Raw genomic sequence first — 13611 nt, forward strand, 5'->3', positions numbered from 1 at the left:
ACACAACTTGCAGCTTTCACTTCATTCCACATCTCAGGATGAGGGTGAGGAGGGAGTTGAGAAGGAACATAAAGCAGCAGCTTACCATCAGTCTCAATGGCCTTGGCAATGCTAGATGCCATGGGCTCTGTCACAGGCGGCGTCATGATTCTCATCTCCTCCATTGTGCTCTGGGAGTGGGGGGGGAGGAGGTGGGGTATGGAGTTATGGCAGCCCTCAAAACTCCCTCCTGTTATGTGTGACATTCTCTTGCAAGAGAAAGGGCAGAGGTTGATGACTGTGTGACACTGTGTATGGGTGATGCTTCTGCCACAGCTGCATAGCTGGAGCTATGTGAAGTTGCATAGCAAGCACTTCCAGAGCCACACAAATCTCTGCTTTGCCCTGCGGTGTGAACATTGGCCAGACTATTGTCAGGCAAACCACACCCCCCTCCCCACCTGCCAAGACTGAGGCACACATTCTTTCGCCACATGAACATTGAAACTTAAAAATTGCAAGCCCCTGACTGGAAAGACATTTGCATAGTACCAGACAATGTTGAAACAAAGGGAACCAGTCCCTGCCCCAATTCACAGAAGAGACCTGGTCAAACCAGTCGGTCACGTGACCACCTACGGGCCAACTAGGGGAGTTTTAAACTAGAAAAACAGAATTTGAATTCAGAAAGCCGTGTGCTCCTGGAACTGAAGCAAGAATTATCTCCTCTCCAGTTCTGCCTGCCTCCATTTCTTTCCCATGGAACTGAATCTTGTGAAAACAAGTAAACCTCAGAGAGAGAAAAAGTCTCCTACGTGAACAAGGTTTAAAAGAAACACTGGGCCCCAATGAAATGCAAGACCATATCTTCAATCAAGGACTACAGCGAGCTCGAAGTACAGTAACAAGATATTGCCTCAAACTGTTCCACTTTATCTTTTCTTCTCTTTTCTGTCCCTATCTGCATATGTATATCGCGTGTGCATGCTAGCGTGGGTGCATCATATTTATGTAGGCATGAAGCATATTAGAGTTTAAGTAAGTTTAATAAATTTCACTTTGCTTCTTTAAACCAAAGAAAGCCTGTTTGTGCTCATTTCTTTGCCTTATAATTGGAAAGCTGTGAACAAGGATTCACAAAAGGGGAAGCTCAAAACACAGTGTGTTTAAAATTAAACCCTGTTACAATAAGACCAGGTGAAGATAGTAACAGACCCCTAGATACATTGCTCACCTGGCCGTAACACTGTAATAGAAATTCTCTCAAACAACCTGCATCTATATAGTACCAAAAAATTGGCCTAAGCCACTTTCTAGAGGCATAAGGGAAAAAATGATGGTGCAGCTAAAGAAGGAGATATTGGGAAGGCTGATCAAAAGTTTGGTTGAAGGGCTGGATTTTAAGGATGGACTTAAAAGAGAGAGAGAGGGGTAAATGTCAAGGCAGGGATTTCCAGAGTGTGGGCCTTGGTGACTGAGGTACAACCATCAACCATAGAGTGAACGGAGGGTGAATGCACAAAAGGCCAGAGTCAAAACAGCTAGTACACTGGGGGTGAGTTGAGGAGCTAGAGGACTTTAGTGATAGGAGGGGTCAAGGCCATGAAGAGATTTAAATATGAGTATGAAAATGTTAAATTGCTGGCATTGTGGTACTGGGAGCCAATGTAGGTCAGTAAAGACAAGATTGATGGGATAGCAGAGTTTTGGATGAGCTAAGTTTACACAAGTTGTAAGATCGGAGGCCTGCCAAAACAGCATTTGAATAGTTGAGTCTGAAGATGACAAAGATATGGATGAGAGTTTCAGCAGCAGATGGGTCAAAGTGGGGTAAAGGCGGGCAGTATTATGGAGGTGCAAGTAGGCAATTTTTATGATCAAGAGGAGCTGGGGTTGGAAACTCAATTCCACAACAGCAACTTGGGGAAAAAAAACAGAAAATGCCGGAAATGCTCAGCAGACCAGGCAGCATCCGTGGAGAGAGAATCAGAGTTAATGTTTCAGGTCAATGACCTTTCATCAGAACTGGAAAAAGTTAGAGATGTAACAGGTTTTTAGCAAGTACAGAGGCAGGGAAGGGGCGAGGAAGGGGGGTGGGGGGTGAAGAACAAAAGGCAAGGTCTATGATTGGGTGAAAGACATAGAGATTAAATGAAAAAAGGGATTCTGGTTCAAGGCAAAAGGAGATGGTAATGGATCAACTAAAGAAATAAAAGATAGGTCCAGAGGAGGTACAAATAGCAATAACAGAATCATTACCAACAGCTGCCATCCAAGAAGACAATGGGGGCAGAGGTTCTGATCTGAAATCGTTGACCTCGATGTTGAGTCCTGAAAGCTGTAAGGTGTCTAATCAAAAAACAAGATGCTCAATTAATCTCAAGCTTGCATTGAGCTTCATTGGAACAGTATCAGAGGCAAAGCACAGAGAAGTCAGCGTGGGAGTTGGATGGAAAATTAAATTGGCAGGCAATCAGAAGCTTTGGGTCACACGTGAACTTAATGGAGGTGATCAACAAAGTGTCACCTGATCGGTATTTAGTCTCACCAATGTACAGGAGATTGCATTGTGAGCACCAAAATGGTATCCTAAACTGAAAGAAATACCAGTAAATCACTGTTTGACCTGGAAGGAGTGTTTGGGGCTTTGGATGGTGGCAAGGGGGGAGGTAAAAGGACAAGTGTTGGCTTTCCTGCATTTGCATGGAAAGGTATTGGAGGTGATTGAGGAGTGAACCAGTGTGTGGCAGAGGGGACAGTCCCTTCAAAATGCTGAAAGTGGACCCAAAATACAAGTTTGACTCTTTATATGCAGCACCTACTATATAATACCCATAATATGAATTATAGTTTAGTTGGAGGGGGGTGTTGTAATTATTAATCCATTTGAAAAGAGGTCCTTCAACCAAACAAGTTTGAGAACCACTGGATGAGAAACGGCATATGCGGGTTGCAGTTAGCAATAACTGACTTTGCTGATAATCTGACACTTGATTTTCGTCACATAACTTTCCCTGGCCTCGCACAAAGGTCCCTCCTGTGAACGTCTAATACTTTATTTGTGAGGACCATGTGCTCTGTGCATTTTATGCCACAGAGTTAGATTTAGAATTACATAGCTATAGGTGTGACCTGGCTAGAATATTTTGTGAAGTTATGCTGATGCTGAGGGGTAGGGTTCCACTACCTGAATTTTAGTTTGTAAATTTGAATTTGTAACCCAGCTAGAAAGAAGGGCGAGGTGATGCAACCAACTTCCTGCTGTTCAGGTGGTTATAGGCTCATATCTTTTGTGAAGGGTTTTTTTTTTGGTAGGTATTGTACCTTGCCCAGGAGGAAGGTTGTTTTGTCAGCTCCAGTGCGTCACTCTGATAATGAAACATACCCGAAGTGGTTTGTCAACCTGTTTGTTGCAGGGGTATGTGGGGGGCGGTGGATTGCTGGTTTGTGTCTCAATTGCAGGATTCACTCTGTCACTCACTGCTAGGAGCAGGAGCTCTGGCAGCCATTCTAACATCAATTGCCAGGTACAAACACTGCTTCTAAGTAAGTAAATAAATATATAAAAACCACTGGTATGTCGACATTTTAAATGAGGTCGCGTGTTGTCTTATATCAGTAGGATCAGAAGTTTTAAACACATACAGAATTAGTAAAGCTGAAGAGTTGAAATGATAAATACGGTTATATTAGATCCGTTTATTTTTAAAATTCGATCAAAACAAATTAAAATATGAAGAAAGGATTTTATTTATTTTTTAAAACGAAAAACAATCCCCATTTTTCAACTGCACTTATACAGCTACAAGAGGCTCAATAGAAAGGAAACTGCTTATCTGTGGTTAATCATATTTCAGTGTTCCATTACACGCAAACATTCAATCTAAAGTTTTCCTTTGAACTTGTGTATTTACAGGTACTTACAAAACATATCCACTTTGTGTATAAGTACCTTTACCGGAAACGGGAGAACAGAAACCATCAGCACAATATAGAAACAACTATCGGAGTTGTTGCGTGCAAAGGGATAAGTTGAATTCACGCAGCGAGGCACTCAGTGAAGAATAGGGAGGAAACAGTAAGAACAAGCTTGGGGAGAGAAAGGGAGCAAGAGGACACTCGAGTGATAAAGAGTCCTTCTAAGTATTTTGAATTGAACTTCTCACCAGGTGGGCAAAACTATTCTGCTGATGTGTATCAGTGTAAAAACGTCAGTATAATTCAGGAATCTGGTCCTAATACGACACTTGAAGGTACTGACGCAAGGAGGCGTGAACCCACCTAAAGTAAGGTACTCTTCCAGTATTGGGATTTCTTGAACTTAGTATAGATGTTTTAATGATATGAGAGAAAGGAAAGTATTAATTGCTGATATGGCTTTTCCAACTGCACATCACACTACACAGAGATAAGTCAGCGTCTAAAATAGAATGTTTATTTTTCAATTGCTATTTAGCTGCAATGAGTACAATATAAAATAGGATCCATATTGTCATTAAAAACGTATTGATTTTTTTTATTAAGAGCAAGTTTCAGTGCAAATTAAAACGGATATAGTTGGCAGAATTGTAAATGTATGGTAATTAAGTACCAATCCCCGCACATCACTCAATTTTTCTCATGAATATTACTGAAGTACCAACATAAGCTGAAATTCTGACCACATTGCTTGAAAATGTTGCAGACCATTGGGTTCAATCTTCAAAACTGAACATACTTGTGGTAATAACCACACATGTTGATATTTTCAATTGTTAAGAGTATAGAGTTCAACAAATATAATAACATTAAAGTCTGACAATTGAGGTGGTGATAGATATATAAATATAATTTAGAGAAATATCAATAAATATATATTTAATAAATACAATTAATAAGATTTCAATAGGTATTTTATCTAGAAAACAATTTAATATATGTTATGGGCATGTAAAATAATTTTGATGGAGCCCAGTAAATTGAGTATTAAAAATACAATAAATACATTCCCTTGCCTCACAGTGCAGCATTTTGTCAGTTTTGAGCTGGGTCAATAGGTTTGGATTCTCCATCTGAAGACAGAGGGAAAAATGGACATGGAATAATTCACCTCGTGACCCCCATTGCCCACAGTTGGGAAGTAATGGAGCAGTAGGAATAAACTTTAAATAAATATGTGTAAATATATATATATAAATAAAATGATTGTAACGTGAGTGAAAATAGCCTTGTGTTTTAGTGTGTCTGTCACATGTGCAACATTTATGCCGCACTTGTACTTAGTTGACTTAAAAATAAATAAATTACAACTGAACAGACGGAAACTATCAATGAAAATGTAGCATCCTAAAATAAAAGGTCAGTTTTTTCTGACCTGGTATTGGGTTTACAAGCAGCTACCGAGTAACACAATTTCCACATCAACTGCAATTAGTCTCTGAATGACCTCATGAGGTGCCTCTTTACAGCAATGGGACTTCCTGGCCTTGCAAAATCAGGCAAGTTTAAACATGACTCCGCTTCGGCGACAGCATAATATATTGTACAATACAGGGTACATCCCACCTGCTCATAAAACAACAAATCTTTCAGCTTAATTGAGCAGTTCCATGAGACATCAGCTATAAATATAAAATAGGTTTAAAAACTTAATCTTCAAATAAAAATATTTGGGTCAACATCTTACTGACAAAAATGTTTCTTCAATGCATCTAACCACATCACATACAGCTTAAGCACTTTGTAGCTGAATTGCTTCTTATCAAAATTAGATTTTATTTCTGTACTTGGGGTGGAGACAATGGGTACCTTTGTACCCAATGCTGCCTTGAGCTCGTTGGTAATTGTGTCCATCTGTTTTTGATGAAATTTTAGGTAGTTCTCCAGAACAACGATCTCCAATGTGGAAAAGTAGATTGTGAAACCCTGAAAGGCTTTGTAGAACTGCTCTAGGCACCCAGTTTTATCCCTCAAATCCATGTCATCTAATTTTGGAATACCTTCAATGGTCAGTGTTTGCTTCATTAAATCCAAAATTTTGGGAGTGAATTTTTCATAGTTGACCTATGTAAAATGGAGAGAACAAAGTAAAGAATTGTTTACTATTAAAATAACTTGGCAGAATTTAACACAGTTAATTATTCAAAAGTAACTTCAAACTTGTGACAGAAATCGATAGACTGAAAAGTCTATAATAATCTATAAACTTCATAAAATATTATAAATGTAAATATTAACCCTAAACAAGACAGTGTAAACCAATAAAGTATATGTTAAAAATGAACTTGCACCTAACACACGATATGTCTTGGTGTAGCACATGAATACATGGAGCACATCAATGAATGCATTCACCATTCTCATTGATTGTAATGTCTAATATGCTTTAATTGTGGAAATGAAACAATTTTAATTGAAAATAATACAGAAATAAGGAACAATGAACTTTTTCAGAAGTAAATTAGTACTTCAACAATGTTAGAAGGGCGTTCAGTCTGTACTTGCTCTTAGAAATGTAACTTAAAGTAACCACAGACAGCAATCTGTTGACCTCATTGCTAAATATAAGTTCCAAAGAAAATTGATAGGAAAGAAATTACAAAAGTACTTGAATAGGATGACACCTTAGAATATACTCACAAAGGGTATTAAGAGATCTGTCTGTGGTTCCAGGCTGTCAACCACTCTGCACGAATTCATCATCAAGGACAGTGAACCACAATGAACTGCACTGAACAGTAAAGTAAAGCAGAGTTCTCTGATCCCTGGAATGACACATTAAATATGGGTTAAACAAATGAATTACAAATAACATTTAGCAATAAAAAATTAAATGCAACTGAAAAAAGTTTTGAAGAGTTTTGTTTTACCTGCTGTGAAGTTCATTGTGAAATATTGTCTTTAATCAGTGGTTACAGACCTGAACCCCCCTCGCAATAGATTTCTTTTCGAATGTCTGGTGATAGCCACACAACATCCAGATTTATATCTTTGAACCATTTGTTGGAATTTTTGATGATTGAAAATGGAATCAATCACCAGACATTGATCTTAATCTGATACTGATGTCATGCATTGAAACTCCACCTTCAAATGGTGATTAACTACGTACATTTAAGATGAAATTTTGATTCAGATATATTTCTAATTTTTACTAGTTTTCTCCTTTTCTTAAGAAGAGTAAAATTCAATTTGGGCAGCAGTGTAAAACAGGTGATAGCACGTCAACACTCAACCTGATTTTCAAATGGGAAATATTATATAATAAGATGCTGATGAGCCCAAGAAGAATTTCAACCCACTGACTCCAATCCAACAGGGCCAGTAGTATTTCATTTTAGAGGCAATTACTCATGTTCAACCTGTGAGAATGAATGTGACCAAGTTGTTAATGTGGCCTTCCTCCCATGTTGGTGAACGCGGTCATGCTCCATCCTGTTCTTTCGGACTTTAGTGGAGGTCATAGGAACCAGAGTAGTCCATTCAGCCCCTTGAGCCTGTTCTGCCATTCAATTAGATCATGGCTGATCTGTGCCTTAACTTTATTTTCCTGCCTTGGTTTTGTAACACTAAATACGCTTGCCTAACAAAATCGATCAGTTTTGAAATTTTCAATTGACTTAGCTTCAACGGATTTTGGGGAATGGGGCGGGGGGGGCGTGTGCGAGGGGGTTGGTGGTGTGGGTGGCGTGGTGGGAGAGATTCCTGATTACCACTGTGAAGAAGAATTTCCAAACATCACCCCTGAATGGCCGAGTTCTAATTTTAATGCTATGCTCCCTTGTTTTGGAGTCCCCCATTAGAGGAAATAGTTTCTATCTATCCTATCAAATCCTTTAATTCTTTTTATTCATTCATGGGTTGTTGCCCATCTCTAATTGGTGTTGAGAAGCTGGTGGTGAGTCACCTTGAACTGCTGCAGTCCATCCTTAGCACCTCAATTTCGACTTTTCCACTAGCTTTTAGTGATTGCTGCACTTTCCCCCTAAATCTCTCTGCTGATCTACAGTTCCTAGCTTCTTGCTATTTAGAAAATACTCTGATCTATTTTTCTTAGGTCCAAAGTGGATGACCTCACACTTTCCCACATTGAACTGCATTTGCCATAGTTTTGCACACCCACTTAATCTATCAATGTACTTTGGAACTTTTTGGTCCCATCCACACTACTTACTATGCCATCTAACTCACTGCATCAGCAAACTCAGATATGCAGCTCTCTGGTCCTTCATCCAAGTCATTTATAAATATAATGAAAAGCCGAGACCAAGTACAGATCCATGAGGGACACCACTAGTCACATCCTATCACAAAGGTACTTCAAGAAAGAGTGCCTAGAAGATGACCAGGAGATGATTTCTTCACCTCAACTGAAAAATCCAAAGGTCAACTACAGCACACCCTATGACATGCTGAAATACATTTGGATTAACTCTGCAATATTGCTGATCTGTGTGGCTCTGCTACTCCCTGGCTAAAATGGCTAAGTTGCCAGTGGAGTTCAACTTTTTGTATCTTTCCTGTAACAAAATTAATTTGATTGCATCAGGTCAGTTACACAAGAATCAATTGGATTTGTTGGTAGTTGTTTCATCAATTTGGCTCCCAGACTATCCTGAAAGGTGTCAACAGGTGACTGTGATATGATTCCCTGGACACTGTCCAGTCTTTCATCCAAGTGTCATTATTTATTTTTGAGCCTTGATATTAGACTGATGCCTTGTCTGCCCTCTCAGGTGGATATAAAAGATCCGACAGCACTCTTCAAAGAGGAGCAGGGGAGTTCTGGTGTCCTGCCTAACATTTGTCACTCATCCAACACCTAAAATAGTTGATCACGTCATTTATTTCATTGCTGTTTGTGGGAGCTTGCTGTGCACAAATTGTCTGCTGTGTTTCCTACATTACAACAGTGACTATATTTCGAAAGTATTTCTTTGGTTGTAAAGCTCTTTGGGATGTCATGCAATAGTAAAATGTGTTATATATATATGCAAGTTACATGTGCTCAGTTCCAGCAAGATTCCACTGGGCAGTAATTAGGAGCGGGTACACTGGCATTCATTTGCTGATTGTTATCTAACTTAATGGTGCTGAGACCAATTGTAGTGTTTCTACCACCATCTTGATTGAGTTTGGTTAACTCAACACAGAGCAGAAATCGAGTGTCTTTATTTTCTTGCATTTTTTTTTTGGACACTTCCCTTCAGTTAACCGCGAAAAATATATAGCTTTACTTTTCAAAAAAAAATCTCTTTAGTTTTGCTAATTGTTCCGAAATTGATTTATATTATCCACATATTGAGATCAATATTAAAGATGCAACATTAGAATGTATTTAGATGTTTGTAGTTTTTAACTCACAATTCAGGACATTCCCCACCTTTCTTGAATGGGGAGCATATCAACAAGTGCACTGTGTACTTGTTCACTGCATCTCATTGCCCTGTGGCCAGCTGTGTTTCTATAGCTGCCCGTTGACTTGGATCTGTGGCTTCTTACCGAATTTCACTGGGTGATTGGCTGCCCCACACTCTCCTGCTCCCATTGCCCTCTGCTCAGTTTTTGGATGATCTGTTCTATATGCTGTCTGTCACTCTCCATCTCTCCTTTTGGTTCTTCACAACAGCTCCTTTATTTCATTAATTTTCCACAACAACATGCATTTATATAGCAACTTTAATGTAGTAAAACATCACAAGGTGCTTCAGAGGAGGGGATCAAATGAAATTTGACACTGAGCCACATTAGGATGTATTAGGGCAGATGACCAAAGGTGTGGTCAAACAGGTATTTTTTAAACAGTATCTGAAAAGGGGAAACCCAGGGCAGTGTGTGATTTTTTAAAAATTACATAGAATATACAGCACAGAAACAGATACATGATCCATCTGGTCTATGCTGATCGTGTTTCGCCCAAGACTGCTTCCACTCTAATCACCTCTTCCCTCAATGCTATCTGCTGCAGCCACTCCATGTGGCACTGAGTCCCACAATTTCACCACACTCAGTGTAAAGAAATTCTTCCTAAATATTTTATTTGATCTGTTAATGACTATCTTTTTATTTATGCCTTTTTGTTCTGGAGTCACCCATATGGGGAAACATATTAGAGTCATAGAGAGATATAGCACTGAAACGGGCCCTTCGGCCCAGTGAGTCCATACTGACCATCAACCACCCATTTATACTAATCCTACATTATCGCATTTTCCCTCTCACATCCCCACCTTTCCTCAATTCTCCCATCACCTACCTACACTAGGGGCAATTTTCTTTTTACAATGGCCAATTTACCTATCAACCCATAAGTCTTTGGCATGTGGGAGGAAACCAGAGCACCTGGAGGAAACCCATGCAGTCACATGGAGAACTTGTAAACTCCACACAGGCAGTACCCAGAATCAAACCCAGGTCACGGAAGCTGTGAGGCTGTGGTGCTAACCACTGCGCCACCCGCTTTCTCCGCATCAACCTTACTAAATCCCTTCATAATGTTAGAGACCTCTATCAGGTCTCCTCTTAGTCTTCCCTTTCCAAAGAAGAGAGCCCCAGTTCACTCAATCTTTCCTAATAGTTTCATCCTCTCAATTCTGGTAACATCCTTCTAAAAATTTTCTGCACTTTCTCCATTGCTTCAATATCTTTTTGTAGAATGGAGACCAAAACTGTGCATAGTACTCCTAGTGTGATCTAACCAAGGTTCTATATTTTCAAATTTTCCAGTAATTTATCTGTAACTTTTCCCCCTTGATTTATTGTTGACATTGTGTTTAAGTCATGTGATCAGATATAATACATGCATGGTGGGTTATGGCACCACTAGACCAATAATCCAAAAGATCAAATTTCTACTTGGTATGTTGTGAAATTGAATTCAATAAATCTGATCATTTGCAACTGAAAGGACCGTGAAACCTGCCAGATTGTTCTAAAAATCCAATAGGTTCACCACTGTCCTTTAGGGAAGGGAACCTACTACCTCTACCCGATCTGACCTACATGAGATTCTAGTCCCACACTGCATGGATGAATCATAATGATCTCTCAAACGGCCGAACACAAATACAGTCACTAGGTAGGTGACAGTTGGACAATATGAATAGAAATGTGGTTTTGGAAGTGCTGCCCACATCCTAAGAATGAAATTTAAAAATTCAATAAATGCAACAATGGAAATTTATCAGTTAAGTAGCACAAAAAATGTTTCACCTTTGTCCATGAGTCAGTTTTCACTTCTGATGTAATACAGGATTAATGACTTGTAAAATAGTGATGTGACCTACTTATTGGGGAGCGTGAGCCTGATTTTTTTGGATTTTTGATGAGACAGTTTGTCAGAATGGGATGGAGCCAATGTGAGTTTGAAATGCCATGTGTCTGCAATAATAGCATGTTGAGCTGCCTGATCCAAAATTACCTCTTCCACGAGAAAATAGATTAGAATGGATCCAGAGAACTGCAGGGAGGGTGGGATAGGAGAAAAGGTAGGTTACAAATGAAATCTAGAAGCAAGGGCAAAAAAGGAGCTGTGTCACCCAAGAGCTACGTTCAGGAGAGCATTGTTGTATTCCACAGGATAAGTGGGGTCAACACAACCATTCTGATTCTGACAAGTGGTCATTTTGTTATGATTCATGTTATCACGACCATACACCATCACTCTAAATATTCACTGCTTCATTTACGACAAGACAACATAGGCACAGAAAACTCTTTTCCACGCATATGGTGATGCTTCATTCAGTGTCCTATGTCAGCTTTCATATCTAATCAGATGAATCATTCATGTTTAAAACCCCTGTCTGGTCTGGTCTGGTATCTCTCTAAAAACCCCAATGATATGTCTGAGAAGCAGGATGAAGAAGTAGAACACTTGTGGTGGGGAGGAGGGTTCACACTGTTGCAATCCCAGTGACAGAACAGAAGCAATAACAAATGCTGGAAAACCGTATTCTCAGGTACAAGAGTATCCACAGGGTGAGCTCACAAAAGATTGTCCTTGGTTTTACCTGGGGAAAATGCTACAATAAATGTATGTGATAGTAATGTCAGGAGGGAGAAGCAGCAATGTCTCTTTAAATTACATCCATACCCCTCAATTTTAGACGTACTGTTGCTCAGCAACTGGAAATTATAGCTCCTAGCAACTGTGTTGTCAAACTACAAACACTTGAGTGTCACTAAACGACATTTGTAAATTCTGTGGCTCACTGTACATTAGAGAACTAAACCTTGCTTTTGGAATTGCCTTTTTTTCTGTTAAATTTCCAAAATAGCTACCTAATATATCGACATGAATCCACAGTACCTGGAGTCACATACTTGAGATCAAATGGACACCGTATGACAGCAGCATGTGGAGAATCAAACTATATATCTTACACTTCTTGAAAGTCATGATGGCTGATACCACTGCTTTGATAGCTTTCCAGCAACAGATGAAGACTTTGTCCTTGAATGACTTTCCTTGTGGTATTGGGAGCTGGGTAAGGAATGAACAGTCTATTCCAGTGGAAGTGTTTGAAAACTCAGCTGATTGATTCCCAGGGAGAAGAACAGATGATGAAACTATGACTGGGCCTCTGAAAAACCAGTCTGAAATTTAAAATTCCTAACAGATTTTCTTACATAATGTAATTTCTTCAAATATTTTGATTACAGCTAAACCATAGATTATTCTCAGCACATTCTGAATGTGTGATCTAAAGTAACTGGTCTTGTTTGGCTTTATCTTCAATGGATGGGAATTTTGCCATTTGCGATATAAAACAATTTGTGATATTGTTATGGATGTGGACGTATCAGGATGTATCCATATGATTTGTGAGAAATTATTTTATTCATTTGTGCCATTTAGTTATTGAAAGAAATGTCCACATCCATGTTTAAAACAGGCATTTGCTTATATCAGCTGAAAATTGATTGCGGTTAACTGTTTGCGTTAACATCAATTTTAAAGTTGCAGGTTATACTATCTTAAGTGCTCCGTTTATTTGAAGCAGAAACAGTTTACTCACTTGTTTGCACCTTGCTAAGGTGCACTTGTATTTATGAGCCTCCTGAGATGAGTTCACTGGAACTTTATCTATTTTCCTGGGTATTCTAAGGTGGATATTGTTCCGGATGCAAGCATTGAATTTCTGTTCTCGGTCACGCTTAATTAACCTAATAGAGTTCTTTGGAATCATTGGGGTGAAACATAAATGAGGATCAATTTTGATTTTCAGGCAATGCCAGGAAATTCTCATGCTCTGTGCTAAGGCCATGCCTACTAGCAAGCATTCACTTCCTGTGAATTGAAGTATAACATTAAATGTGCAACAGTTGGTTATACACACAGAACAACCTTATAACTGTAATTTGCTTACTGGAAGTGACATGAGTGTTCTCATATCTTCTTAGTCTTCAGATGATGGAATAATCACTCTGTAAGACTGCGTGATTGAGGGTCTAATCCACCAATCATATTAAAAGGTAAAAATTAACAAGAGTAAGTACTTAGAACAGCAAGTTTCACTGCCTTACTACATAAAACTCTCAATTCCTGATTGTTCAGCAATAAAACAAACAATGCTTCACTAACTCTTCTAATAACTCTGAACCTGGATATCATCCATAATAACAACTTAAGACATGAGGTTGTGTTCACCC

At 39.1% G+C, this 13611-nt stretch overlaps 1 protein-coding gene across 1 annotated transcript in view; it reads left to right on the forward strand.

The window, feature by feature from the left end:
• Positions 1-300: 300 nt before the first annotated feature.
• Positions 301-13611, forward strand: part of LOC137382917 (leucine-rich repeat-containing protein 43-like) — a 78862-nt gene continuing 65551 nt past the window's right edge. Inside the window, exons 1-2 of the mRNA XM_068055495.1 lie at positions 301-417; positions 3396-3506. Coding sequence (XP_067911596.1) covers positions 301-417; positions 3396-3506 — 228 coding nt within the window. The remainder of the gene's footprint in view (positions 418-3395; positions 3507-13611) is intronic.

This window comes from Heterodontus francisci, chromosome 23 (assembly GCF_036365525.1).
Source record: "Heterodontus francisci isolate sHetFra1 chromosome 23, sHetFra1.hap1, whole genome shotgun sequence".
In the NCBI taxonomy this organism is placed as follows: domain Eukaryota; kingdom Metazoa; phylum Chordata; class Chondrichthyes; order Heterodontiformes; family Heterodontidae; genus Heterodontus; species Heterodontus francisci.